At 47.8% G+C, this 14217-nt stretch overlaps 1 protein-coding gene across 3 annotated transcripts in view; it reads right to left on the reverse strand.

The window, feature by feature from the left end:
- Window positions 1-2005: 2005 nt before the first annotated feature.
- The window catches only part of ANKRD35 (ankyrin repeat domain 35), a 61465-nt gene continuing 49253 nt past the window's right edge, over window positions 2006-14217 (reverse strand). For 2 of the 3 annotated variants that reach the window (XM_082275325.1, XM_082275327.1), the window contains exons 7-13: window positions 13772-13878; window positions 13505-13686; window positions 13183-13235; window positions 9081-11360; window positions 8723-8812; window positions 4907-4972; window positions 2006-2185 (exon numbers count right to left, since the gene is read on the reverse strand). In XM_082275325.1, coding sequence (XP_082131451.1) covers window positions 2114-2185; window positions 4907-4972; window positions 8723-8812; window positions 9081-11360; window positions 13183-13235; window positions 13505-13686; window positions 13772-13878 — 2850 coding nt within the window. In that variant the 3' untranslated portion in view covers window positions 2006-2113. The remainder of the gene's footprint in view (window positions 2186-4906; window positions 4973-8722; window positions 8813-9080; window positions 11361-13182; window positions 13236-13504; window positions 13687-13771; window positions 13879-14217) is intronic. The other variant, XM_082275326.1, reaches the window with a different exon arrangement.

Genomic DNA, 14217 nt, shown 5'->3' on the forward strand with positions numbered 1-14217 from the left:
TCTCTGAGATGGAAGCATTTGATTTGTCCTTGGTCCTGGGAGGGGCTTCCGTTCCTCCGCGATGTCTGTAGAGGACTTTGGTAGAGCTTGAGTGCATTACAACCGATTCTTATCGCCAAATTGGAATCGCACCTTTTGTATGGTCCTCCGGCGTGCGATGATGTGTGACTGATATTGGCCAGGAAACATCTTAAAACACTGCTGTAAAAATGCTGCTTTCTGTCCTACCCCTCCAGTGTTCTCTGCTGGCAGAGCTGAGTAACAGCCACACCCCTTTAGCACTCTTCCTGGCAGAGCTGAGTAACAGCCACACCTCTTTAGGACTCCTGACAGAGCTGACTAACAGCAATGCTCCTTTGGCACTCCTCCTGGCTGAGCTGAGTAACAGCCCTGCCCCTTTAGCACTCCTCCTGGTAGAGCTGAGTAACAGCCACACCCCTTTAGCACTCTTCCTGGCAGAGCTGAGTAACAGCCGGCCTGTACCCCTTTAGCACTCCTCCTGGCAGAGCAGAGTAACAGCCACACCTCTTTAGGACTCCTCCTGGCCGAGCAGAGTAACAGCCACACCCCTTTAGCACTCCTCCTGGCAGAGCAGAGTAACAGCCACACCCCTTTAGCACTCCTCCTGGCAGAGCAGAGTAACAGCCACACCTCTTTAGGACTCCTGACAGAGCTGAGTAACAGCGATTCTCCTTTGGCACTCCTCCTGGCTGAGCTGAGTAACAGCCCCGCCCCTTTAGCACTCCTCCTGGCAGACGTGAGCAAAAGCCAAACCCCTTTAGCACTCCTGGCAGAGCTGAGTAACAGCGACGCTCCCTTGGCACTCCTCCTGGCGAAGCTGAGTAACAGCCGTGCCCCTTTAGTACCCCTCCTGACAGAGCTGTGTAACAGCCACACCCCTTTTGCACTCCTCCTGGTAGAGCTGTGTAACAGCCACACCCCTTTTGCACTCCTCCTGGTAGAGCTGTGTAACAGCCATGCCCCTTTAGCACTCCTGGCAAAGCTAACTAACAGCCACACCTGTCCTGGTAGAGCTGAGTAACAGCCACACCCCCTAGCACTCCTCCTCCACTCCAGTCCTTTGTGGTGGCTGAGCTGTGTTACAGCCAAACCCCTTAGCACTCCTTCATTTCAATGCTCTGTGCTGGCAGAGCTGAGTAACAGCCACACCCCTTAGCACTCCTCCTCCACTCCAGTCCTTTGTGGTGGCTGAGCTGTGTTACAGCCACACCCCTTAGCACTCCTCCACCCTCCATCCAGGTTCATCTATTCTATTCTAAGCCTTTCTTCCCCAGCCTGACTGTTCTCAGCTCGCCGGGTTTCAGTTTTTCTCAATCATGGAGACTCGGCGTCACATGTGGGCGTTACCTAGGGCTGCGTTCAGGAAGCAATGTACAGCCCCTCCCACCAGCCATGATCTACCTGCATTGCATAGAGAAGCATAGGGACCCGGTCAGTGGAATTTTGATTTAGCTCTGAGGATAATGGCTCGTCCTCTTCACTTCTCTCCAAGTGATTTTTAAAGCGTCGGCTGTACGACGCATTGATGTTGGGTGTTTATTTAAAGAGACCCTGTCACCCAATCCATCCTCCAACCACCTTATCCTCATCTTCCCCTCTGCTCCTTCCTCCGCCAAAGAATACCCGAGGTGCATGTGACCTCCTTCCTAGCAGCCAATGGTTAGTCTCGAGCGCTGTAACATTGGGGGGGGGGGTGAAGTCTGTCCTCGATCCTTCTAAGCCCAGAATGCGGCCAGGCGCTGGGTATTTTGTGGCATTAGAGGATTAAATCGCTGGAGAGGGGAGGATAAGGTGGCTTTACATCGATGACAGGGTCTCTTTAAAAGGATAAAAGTGAACCTGACCAGCAAAGTCAGAGGACCCCTTGAACATTGAACCCCCCCCCCCTGCTAATTGGTGATTTGGCGCGTTCCAAAAAAAAAAAAAGTCGTCTGTCAATCTGAAGTCATTTTCCATTGGTAGACCCGCTTTGTGGGATGCGGTTATGGCGCTCGCTGACCGCATGGAGTCTGTATGAGGCAGGAAGGTGCTTTTTTAGGTATTTTTTGGCCTTTTTGTAGTGCAGTTCCTGGAGAGAGAAAAATTCTCCTGATCAGTAAACAACGTCGTTCTGCATCTTCAGGATCCAATGTAACGTTAGATGGACGTCTTCATCCATGTAGCCCTGCAGGAAAAGACACAAAGGGAATTGTTAGATTGTAAGCTCCTCGGTACACCAACCACAGGCCAACATTACCCTCCCATCCCTCATCAAAGGCCTACTCCAGCCAACACATCATTTTTATCAGTTTTGAATTGAAAGAGCAAGAATTCTAATTCCTCATAGATTATCGTTTGCATAAGAGACCCCATTGAAGACTTTTCCCTCACTTCCTGTCTCTGTGACACCCGTACAAAGAATGAGGGAGTGGTTGTCACAGATAGTAATACAGAGATGTGGCCTCCCTGGCTGCACTAAAATTGAGTCTTTGTGAACCCATTATAGGTATTTCAAGGCAAAACCTCCTATCTGTGACCCCACTGGGGAGACTTTCCTTCACTTCCTGTCTCTGTGACACCTGTACAAGGAATAAGGGAGTGGTTGTCACCAGGACAGGAAGTCACAGAGATCTGGCCTTCCTGGCTGCACTAAAATTGAGTCTTTGTGAACCCATTAAAGTGATTTTTAGGAGAAACCTCCTGTCTGTGACCCCACTGGGGGAGACTTTCTTTCACTTCCTGTCTCTGTGACACCTGTATAAAGAATGAGGGAGTGGTTGTCACCAGGATAGGAAGTCACAGATGGTAAAACAGAGATCCGGTCTTCTTGGCTGCACTAAAATTGAGTCTTTGTGAACCCATTAAAGTGATTTTAAGGAGAAACCTCCTGTCTGTGACCCCACTGGGGAGACTTTCCTTCAATTCCTGTCTCTGTGACGCCTGTACAAGGAATAAGGGAGTGGTTGTCACCAGGACAGGAAGTCACAGAGATCTGGCCTTCCTGGCTGCACTAAAATTGAGTCTTTGTGAACCCATTGTAGGGATTTCATGGGGAAACCTCCTGTCTGTGACCCCACTGGGGAGACTTTCCTTCACTTCCTGTCTCTGTGACACCTGTACAAGGAATAAAGGAGTGGTTGGCACCAGGACAGGAAGTCACGGAGATCTGGCCTTCCTGGCTGCACTAAAATTGAGTCTTTGTGAACCAATTAAAGTGTTTTTAAGGAGAAACCTCCTGTCTGTGACCCCACTGGGGAGACTTACCTTCACTTCCTGTCTCTGTGACACCCGTAGAAGGAATGAGGGTGTGATTGTCACCGGGACAGGAAGTCACAGATGGTAAAACAGAAATCCGGCCTTCTTGGCTGTACTAAAATTGAGACTTTGTGAACCCATTGTAGGGATTTCAAGTGGAAACCTCTATCTGTGACTCCACTGGGGAGACTTTCACTTCCTGTTTCTGTGATCTGTGACACCTGTATAAGTGTAGCACCCTTGTCTTAATGCAGGGTTGCTATTAAAATTTAGTTTGCTGGACAGTAACTAGGGTTGCTTCCTCATCCCTTTAAACCAGGAAACACATTAATCACACAGGTTCTGTGGCTGATTAAGGTGGTAATTAAACTCACTTGGTGCTTTATATCAGCCTGAGAACTTGTGTAATTAATATGTGTCCTGGATTAAAGGGACGAGGTGGCAACCCTAGCAGTAACTAGCTTGGCTATAATTATACTGTGGGCAATTGAACTTCCTCTCTTAATCTGGGTTTGACTGCGTTTCTCCCTTCCGTCAGTAGGTGGCACTGTTGCTTCTGACACTAGAGTGAGAATTACAGTTAAACAAACTGTTAATGTCCATGTCTCTCTCAGCCAATTACAGTGTGGCTGTGGCATGCTGGGAGAGAGTATTTAAGTGAGGGGAGGTCTAATCATAGTTCTCTTACTGCCCGGACCCCCTTTCGGGGTGGGTGTGTGCTGCTGATGGCTAGGCCTGAAACCAGGGGCCTAGCCACAAGTCTGGGATTCTGCTGAGGAGAGGCAGCGACCCACATGGAAAGCACATCCACAGAGATCCAGTAACCTGTGTGAGTAACCTGCCTGTTTCATATGGAAGACAGCTGTCCAGCCAGTACAGACCACAAGAGAGATTGGATCTGGTGGAGAGGAGTTGCCTCCCAGATCAATCTGAAGCTTTATGGATACTGAATGAACCTCAAGGTCTGTTATCCTGTACCGCTGTCTGAGTCTTTTTGTAATCGGAGTCTGCCAAATTGACTGTTCGCTAAGGGTGTCCTGAGCCCCACCCCTGTCCTGAGCCCCACCCCTGTCCTGAGCCCTCCCCCTGTCCTGAGCCCTCCCCCTGTCCTGAGCCCTCCCCCTGTCCTGAGCCCTCCCCCTGTCCTGAGCCCCACCCCCGTCCTGAGCCCTCCCCCCGTCCTGAGCCCTCCCCCCGTCCTGAGCCCTCCCCCTGTCCTGAGCCCTCCCCCCATCCTGAGCCCTCCCATATATCTGCCTCTTCTGTAATTTTCTATAGTGGGTGGAGTATGTTGAGCCCCTCCCACAGCTTTGCGCTCTTTCCTTGTGCAGTGTGACATGTCTCGTCTCCGCCCCCCTCCTTTAGTTTTTTGCAGTAGGTGGAGCTTGTAGGGTTCCTCCCACATCTCTGCTCTCTGCACAAGCTATGTACAGCACAGTGATGATGTCACTGCTACTTCTACAAAGTAATATCTGGGTTTGTAAAGGCATTTGGTGATTTATATACTTTCTGGCTATGGAGGAAAAGGTTTATTTTTGGAATGGAGTTCAGCTTTAATTTTTTTTTGGTTTTAATTATTCAGGTTTACAAGTACAAGTCCCTCCTCTCCTCCCCAATTAGTTGGACGGTCGCTTTTCCTTCCCTGTGTTACCTGAGCTGCGTTGAGCAGGTGAGTCCTGTAGGTGGCGATAGTCTCCTGATGATGTTTGTTGGTGTCCTGCAAAAAAAAAAAAAAAAAAAACTCTATCAGCAATGATTTATCTATGGAGAATTGAGCGCCTTCAGGCCCGTTCAGAGATCGCATTGAAGCAATCGGCGTTTCCACGTGCGATTCTGAAAGCACGAGATTTACATGCGTTTTTGCATGTTGTGCATAGGAAAGCCCATTCACTTTGCTAGTCTGCCCTGTGTGCGTTTGTCACCCAAATAAAGCTTCTGCTCCTTTTTGGGTGATGAGCGATTTTTTTTTTTTTTTTTTTTTTTTTTTTAACCACTTCCATACCGGGCCGATTCTGCCACTCCGCTCCTACATGTGAAAATCATCTTTTTTTTTTTAGCAGAGACCCTAAGGAATAAAGTGACGGTTGTTGCAACTTTTTATTTCACACGGTATTTGCCCAACAATTTTTCAAATGCATGTTTGTTTCATTAATTTAAAAAAAAAACCAGTAAAGTTAGCCCAATGTTTTTTGTATAATGTGAAAGATGATGTTACTCCGAGTAAATACATACCCAACATGTCACCCTTTAAAAAATTGTGCACACTCGTGGAATGGCGCCAAACTACGGCACTTAAAAAATCTCCATACGTAACGCTGGTAAAACATTTTTTACAGGTTACCAGTTTAGAGTTACAGAGGAGGTCTAGGGCTAGAATTATTGCTCTTGCTCTAACGATCGCGGCGATACCCCACATGTGTGGATTGAACACTGTTTACATATATGGGCGGGACTTCCGTATGCGTTCACTTCTGCATGCACGGACGGGGGCAATGACATTATATTTTATTTTTAAAAAAAAAAAAAATTTCTACATTTTCCCTTGCAATTTTTTATTTTTATTTTAACAAATATTTTTATTAGTTTTAGAAGTATAAATTTAACATTTTTAAAGGTTACCAGTGTAGAGTTAGAGAAGGTATTGCATATATGGGCGGGACTTCCGTATGCGTTCACTTCTGCATGCACGGACGAGGGCACTGACATTTTTTTTTGTTTACTTTTTAAAAAAAAAAAAATTTTTTTTTTTTTTTATACATTTTTCCTTGCAATTTTTTTTTTTTTTTAATTTACTTTTTTTTTAACATATTTTTATTAGTTTTAGAAGTATAAATTTAACATTTTTAAAGGTTACCAGTGTAGAGTTAGAGAAGGTATTTTTTTTAAGAATTATTGCTCTCGCTCTGGCGATCGCGGCGATATCTCACATGTGGTTTGAACACCGTTTTTATTTGCGGGCTCGACTTGCATAATGTGTTTTCTGTCGTGCACGAGCTCACGGCGACAGGGGCGCTTTAAAAAAATAATAATCATTTTTTTTCCTATTTATATTCTTTAATTTTTATATTTTTAGCAATGTTTAAAAAAAATAAAAAATCTGATGACTTTTTTTATTGCAGTGACAAGGAATGCAAACATCCCTTGCGACAGATACAGATACGCTTTATGGAGGGATCGGGGGTCTAAAAGACACCAAACCTCTCCAATGCACTTTAAAGTATTCAAAATGCCGGCATTTTTGAATACTGACAGTTTTTTTAAATTCGGCGCGGTTAGCCGCCGAGTTAACCGGAGGTGACGTCATGACGTCGCCTCCCTTCCTATTTCGTTTCTATGGGCCCTTATTCCACAGCGTGCAGTGACAGTGTTTGGGGCGCGCTTTCAACACACAAAAGGTGATGCAAAAGGGGCAGGACAGAATAGGACCCGCCCCCACAGGCGTACAACCAGTGGGAAGGGCTTGTTTAAAACAATTATGTAATATGGTTACTAGGAAGGGTCAGTAAAGGCTTACACAAGAGCTCCACCTGCTGGGCTGAGAGTTAATGGCAGCTGTGTAGTCAAGCCTAAAGGGAATTTTGTCTTCTCTTTACATATGAAGACCATAAGACCTCCTTTTATGAAATTATCTTCTATTCTGGTAACTGTACGGGGTAATTCATGATTGCATTCAGTGGATGGCATTAATTAAAAGCACCTATGCAAGGTTTAGGAAGTCCTGAACATGACCTGTTGGGGGTAGATGAGGAACAAGTTTTGGAATCCTTGGTTTGGAACAGTGGTCTCCAAACTGCAACCCCTGGGCCAGATGTGACCCTTTGCATGCCTTTTATTTGGCCCTTGGGGCACTATTCCTCCCACTGACACCAATGATGGGGCACTATTCCTCCCACTGACACCAATGATGGGGCACTATTCCTCCCACTGACACCAATAATGGGGCACTATTCCTCCCACTGATACCAATGATGGGGCACTATTCCTCCCACTGACACCAATGATGAGGCACTATTCCTCCTACTTGACACCAATGATGGGGCACTATTCCTCCCACTGATACCAATGATGGGACACTATTCCTCCCACTGACCCAAATGATGGAGTACTATTCCTCCCACTGACACCAATGATGGGGCACTATTCCTCCCACTGACACCAATGATGAGGCACTATTCCTCCCACTGACACCAATGATGAGGCACTATTCTTACCAATGGCACTAATGATGAGGAATTATTCCTCCCAATAGCATCAACAATGAGGGACTATTATTCTTAATGACTCCAATGAAGGGACACTATTCTTCCCACTGACACTAATGATGGGGTACTATTCCTCCCACTGACACCAATGATGGGGTACTATACCTCCCACTGACACCAACAATGAGGGACTGTTACTCTTCATGACTCCAATGATGGGGCACTTTTCCTTCCACTGACACCAACAATGAGGGACTGTTACTCTTCATGACTCCAATGATGGGGCACTATTCGTCCCACTGACACCGATGATGGGGCACTATTCCTCCCACTGACACCAATGATGGGGCATAATTCCTCCCACTGACACCAATGATGGGGCACTATTCCTCCCACTGACACCAATGATGGGGCACTATTCCTCCCACTGACACCAATGATGGGGCACTATTCCTCCCACTGACACCAATGATGGGGCACTATTCCTCCCACTGACACCAATGATGGGGCACTATTCCTCCCACTGACTCCAATGATGGGACACTATTCCTCCCACTGACACCAATGATGGGGCACTATTCCTCCCACTGACTCCAATGATGGGACACTATTCCTCCCACTGACACCAATGATGGGGCACTATTCCTCCTACTGACACCAATGATGGGACACTATTCCTCCCACTGACACCAATGATGGGGCACTATTCCTCCTACTGACACCAATGATGGGACACTATTCCTCCCACTGACACCAATGATGAGGCACTATTCCTCCCACTGACACCAATGATGAGGCATTATTTCTCCCAATGGCACCAACAAAGAGGTAATATTTCTCCCAATAGCACCAACAATGCGGGACTATTCCTCCTAATGACTCCAATGAAGAGACACTATTCCTCCCCCTGGCACCAACAATGATAGACTCTTTCCCATATTTGGCACCAACAATGAGGGACTATTCCAATGGCACCAAGAGTGAGGGGCTATTTCTCCTAATGACTCCAATGTTGGGTCACTATTCCTCCCACTGACACCAACAACGAGGGACTCTTCCCACCCCCTCCCCCCCTTCACTGATGCCAACGCTCAGGCACTGTTTTTCCCACTGATGCCAAAGATGGGGTCCTAGTCCTTCACATGACCTCATTTTCTATTCCCATTCACCACAGTCCTGCCCCCCTGAAGTTTGAGGTGCAGCAAAATGGTTCTTTGTTTTCAAGGTTTGAAGACCCCCCTAGTCTAGAAGATCCAGTGACCTACCTCCAGCTGGCCCACCAGTTCGGTGCAGCGTCTCTGCAGCTGCTCAATCTCTTTTGACAAGGACTTGGACTCCTTAGCAGACGCCTCCATCTAAGAGAAGGAAATGCCTTGTTTAGAAGTGAATGATAGGAATAAAAGCTGAAGTCTAATCTGATGATAGATTGCCTTCCCCGGGTCACCTTCCCCCACCCATTAACATGCTTTGGAAATTTCTGTCTGTGTCCCTATTACAGAACCCGGGATGGCGGTGATACAGCCTGGGTTCTAAACAATCCTCAAAGGCTAATTGTTCCCCAATCTAAAAGCAAAAAAACATCTGAGGATCGATGTAACAAACCCAGGTGCCTCCTCCACTTACCTTCTCCTGTTTTTCTTGGGACACTCTAGACAGTAGGTCGTACTTTTGACTGACTTGGCACTTCTCTTCCTCATACTTCAGGACCTTCAACTTCAGATTTTCAGCCTCTCTCTCCAGTTCCCTAACCTTTCCTTCTAGGACAACCGCCTTTTCCTGTTCAGATGCCAGCTGGTCTTTACACCGGTTGGCCTCCTCTGTGGTTTTGTTATATTCCTTGTTTAGGACCTGGACTTGCTCTCGCAACGCTCGAAGTTGGGCCTCCAGATGGTCCCTGGTGCGTTTAAACTCCTGCAGTGCGTTGACTTCCTTTTGCCGCAAAGCTTGGCTTTCTTCAGCCTCCTGTTCCAGCTGTTGCTTTAGGACGATGACTTCCTCGCATTTGCCCTCCAGTGCCACCTTGCAGGCATCGTTCTCCTCCTTCAAAGCCATGACTACACTTTCCAGGTCCTCCATGCGGCTTTCCACATCTGCTTTCGGGATGGAGTTGGAGGTTTGGAGTTCAAGTTGATCTTTGAGCTCCACCACACTACCCATGGATTGGAACAGCCTTTGTTTTACGTCTTCTATCTCCTTGACCTTGGCGTGCAAGTCATTCTTCATTCCGTTGAGAATGTTTTTGTGCTCCGTCATAGATATGGTTTGAACTTGGTCATCCAGAAGCTTGAGGTTCTCCTTTTGTAATGTGGCCACCTGCTGCAAAGCCTCGTTGTATTTCCTGACCAGGGTCCCAACATTCCAGTAGAGCTCTTCCAGGATGTCCGAGCTAAACATCTGGATGCTTCTGTTGTTCTCTACCTGAAGGACCTCTGGAGGAAAGCTGTCCCTCAGCACGGCAATTTCGCTTTGCTGAGCCTCCAGTCGTGTGTTTAGCTTTTTGAGTTTGTCTTGCTCTGCCTGCATTTCATCGGATAAGACCCCGATCTGGTGCTTGTAATCCTTACACCGGAGTTCAGTTTCTTGCCTCATGGCGAACTCTGATTGCATGCTCTCCTGCAGGGCGAGGAGTCCTTCTTCGAGGTTTTGCTTTTCCTGAATGACTTGGTTCATTTTGGAGAGAAAGTCGGCATTGGTTGCCTTAAGAGAGGACAATTCTGACTCTAAGCCTCTGATAGTTTGTTTTAATGAGTCTATACTCCTTGTATGGTCACTGCTTTGGGTATTGTTAAGGGATGGGCCTCTGCTGAGTTGGGCTATACTGTTTTTTGGATAGTAGGTTAAGTCTTCTCGTAAACAAGGCACATTGGTTTCGACTGGACGGTAGTGTTCTAAAGTGTTGCTTGACCCATTCCCCTTGGCTTTCTCCTTTGTAGTACCATTCACAAGATCCGACTCTGCTCTTTGTAATGACCTTACATTCTGTTGTAATCTCTCGGTTGTTGTTATATAATTCTCTATTGATGCCACGGTGGTTTTCCAGTCTTCAGCACTTTTTTCCAGAATGTCCTTTGGCACGTAACCCGAGCACCTTTTCGATACTTCATTGTTTGGCCTTACTTCGACGTTAACACAGTTGCTTTTCAGCTTTGTAAGGAACTCATTCAAGGTGGTCATTTCAGTCAATGCCTTGGCATTGACAGATCTCGTTGTCTGACCACTGCCACCATTCTCCTCTTGCCTTTGCAATTTTTGTAACAGCACCAGAAGCTCTTCTTTTTCTTTGGTCACCTCAGAGATCTGTTCCTGCAGATCTTCTACTACCGTACTTTGTATTCGCTTGCGCTTCTCAAATTGTGACAACACCTCTCTCATGTTCTCCAAGTGGCCTTCCAGCTCCATCACTTTTTTTCTCGCACCCTCTTCCTTCTCCTTTGCTGCAGCAACTTCTCCTTGAAGAAGCCTTGTTTCTTCTTGGTGTTGGTATTTCGTCTTTTCAGCCTCCGCTGCTTTGGAAGTAAGGATTTTGACCCTCTGGTCTAGAAGATGCTTCTCGTTTATCTGATCTTTTAAAGTCCTAACTTGTTCCAGAACTCGAGTCAACAGACCACAGGTGTCTGAGGTGGAAACTCCAGCTATAGCGCCATGGTTCTCATGTTGCCTGTCCAAAAGACCAGCCAAAGCGCCAAGGTTCTCGGGTTGCCTGTCCAAAAGTCCCTCCAAACTCTCAGCTAGTTCTCGAATTCTGTTGTTTTCTATCCTCTGATCTTCTGTTATCCTTTCGATTTCTTGTGTCTTCATCATCAGTTCTCCTTGTAGCCACACTCCTCGCTTTTGCTCTTCGTGAAATCTTTTCTTCCATATGTTGACAAGTTCTTGCTCATGGCTTGAGTTTGGGGAAGCAGCCTGAAAATAAACACATATTTGTAAATTCTATACAACATTGGGTTTATTTTACCTGTTGGCCAAGAAAATATGTAAAATGGCCCATTGGCCATCTTGGGGTACTCAACACTCTTGTGTCCTTGAATCTGTAGCAATAGGCTAAACTCTCAGAAGACTGGCTATTCAGTTGCATTATCTGACTTAGATATAGATTAGAGTTGTACTGTGCTGTACCTCTTCCTCTCTACATGCCCCTATGTCCCCAGTGTGTCCTCTTGTGTCTAGAAGCACTCCCTGTGCACCCCTTTAAGTCCAGTGTACCCCTGTGTCTTCAGTGTGTTTCTGTGCTTCCAAGTGCGCCCCTGTTCCTTTCAGAGCATCCCTGTGCTTTCAAGTGTTTGCTGTGTGCCCCTTTGTCTCCTGTGTGTTCCTGTGCATTCCTTTGCCTCCACGTGTTTGCTGTGTGCCAGTTTGTATCCCATGTGTTCGCCCCTGTGTCTCCAGTGTGCCCCTGTGTCTTCAGTGCGTTTTCTGTCCATCCCTGTGCTTCCGGGTGTGCCCAGTGCTTCCAAATGCCTTCAGTGCGCCCCTGTGCCTCCCAAGTATTTGCTGTGTGGCTCTGTGTCTCCCATGTGTCCCTGTGCCTCCAAGCGATTCCTTGACACTCCTGTGTCTCCAGTGCGCCCTTTTGACTTCAGTGTGCCTCTGTGTCTTTAGTGTGTTTCTGTGCGTCCTTGTGCTTCCAGGTGCCTCTAATGTGCCCCCAAGTGTTTTCTGTGCCCCTTTGACTGCTATGTGTTCCCATGCATAAATGTGCCTCCAAGTGCTCCTTGCATGCCCCTGTGTCTTCAGTGCCCTCCTGTGTCTTCGGTGTACCCCTGTGTCTTCGGTGTGCCCCTGTGCCTCCAAGTGTTTGCTGTGTGACCCTTTGTCTCCCATGTGTTCCTCCTGCATCCCTGTGCCTCCAAACGCTCCCTGTGTCCCCAGTGTGCCCCCTAGTGTTCTCTGTGCCCCCTTGGGTCTCCAGTGCACCCTCATGCATCCCTATGCTTCCAAGTATGCCCTGTGTACCTGTGTCTCCAGTGTGCCCCCGTATCTCCAGTGTGCCCTCATACATCCCTATGCTTCCAAGTGTGCCCCTGTGTCTTCAGTGTGCCTTTGTGCCTCCAAGCGTTTGCTGTGTGCCCCTTTTGTCTCCCATGTGTTCCTGTGCATCCCCATGCTCCCTGTGCCCCCTTGTGTCTCCAGTGCACCCTCATGCATCCCTATGCTTCCAAGTATGCCCTGTGCCCCTGTGTCTTCAGTGTGCCCCTGTGTCTTCAGTGTGCCCCTGTGTCTTCAGTGTGCCCCTGTGTCTTCAGTGTGCCCCTGTGTCTGCTGTGTGCACCTTTGCCTCCTATGTGTTCCTGTGCATCCCTGTGCCTCTAAATGCTCCATATATGCCCCTGTGTCTCCAGTGTGCCATCTAGTATTCTCTGTGCCCCCTTGTGTCTCCTGTTCGCCCTCATGCATCCCTATACTTCCAAGTATGCCCTGTGTACCCGTGTCTTCCAGTGTGTCCTTGTGCATCGATGTGCCTCCAAGGGGTTCCTTTGCATCTCCAGTGCATCTGTCTGTTTCCAAGTGGGCTCCTCTGCCTCCCCACACCCGTGTCTCCACTGCACCCCTGTAAGCTGTCCGTTTCTCAGCGGATACCGCCCCCAGGCCACAACAACCAGACCAGAAAGTGGGGGGAAATCTTCCAATGGGGACGCTTGTTTCAGGGAAAACTGTCTAAAAGGTTATTTTTCTTCCTGAAGTAAAATCTCACCAGCTCCCATAGCTCCTGATTGGTTCCTCTGACCTTTGTACATACCCTGGGTGCAGTTTGGTCATCTTGAATCCGCGACAGTTGTGCTGTAAAATAAAATATTCAGGAATGTGTTAACATTTCCTTGCTCACCCAACCCAACCACCTAGAATAATGGTCATCCCTGGTTGGGGGTGGAGTTGGGTGTTAATTAGCCACCCTTTAAATTAACGTTGAATTTAAATTTACCCCTCCCCCCACTTCTACGATCAGGATGTGATTTTTGGGGTATCCTCTGACTCGAAGTTGGGTGTCTCCCAACATTCTGCACCTAATCTTAGATGATAAAATGGGGAAAGGGGGGTGGGGTCCTCACCGTTTTTCCTCCTGTCCAGGGCGGACTGGATCAGTTTCTTGAGCGCTTCATCCCGCGCTACGCTAGCATAGGAGAGCGGGTCGCAGAATTTATTATCCCTCAGCTGGGGGTCCGCTCCCTTGGTGATGAGGGTCTCCGCCGCTTGGATATTGCCTTTCTCGCAGGCCAGAATAAGCGCCGTCCTGCCACACAAAAGTAAAAGAAGGGTCAGACTTGGGAGAATAACTGGGTGGGGAGTCAGGACCGGCCAATTTTTGTTTCACTCACTTCTTTTCGCGGTCACACAGGTCCACCTGAGCGCCGCGGTCCAGCAGCAGCGAGCAGACGGTAGGATGGTTGCGCTGTGCGGCGATCATAAGCGGCGTCCGTCCATCCTGTAATTAAAAAAAGAGAGCGCTAAATCTACATATAAAGCCTCGGCGCAACTTTGTAACCTTTTGTACATTTTAGTACTTGGCCACTAATAGTCTATATTGGAAGTCAATGTGACAGAGTGACAACACAGGAGCACAGGTGGGAGACAGGGACAGAGTGTTGTCACCCTGGTCGGGACAAGGGAGGGGCGGTTTCCCTGGGCACAGTGATCTACTGTAGAGATGGGGGTGCCTTCCTTCTGTTGCAAAGGCTGACAGAAGTAGTGACAGCTGCAGTGATTTTTGATAAGCGAAAAACTGCTAGGCATAGATCCCCTAAGCTTGCCCCTCATGAATGAG

This window comes from Pelophylax lessonae, assembly GCF_965119305.1.
Source record: "Pelophylax lessonae genome assembly, chromosome: 13".
Lineage (NCBI taxonomy): Eukaryota > Metazoa > Chordata > Amphibia > Anura > Ranidae > Pelophylax > Pelophylax lessonae.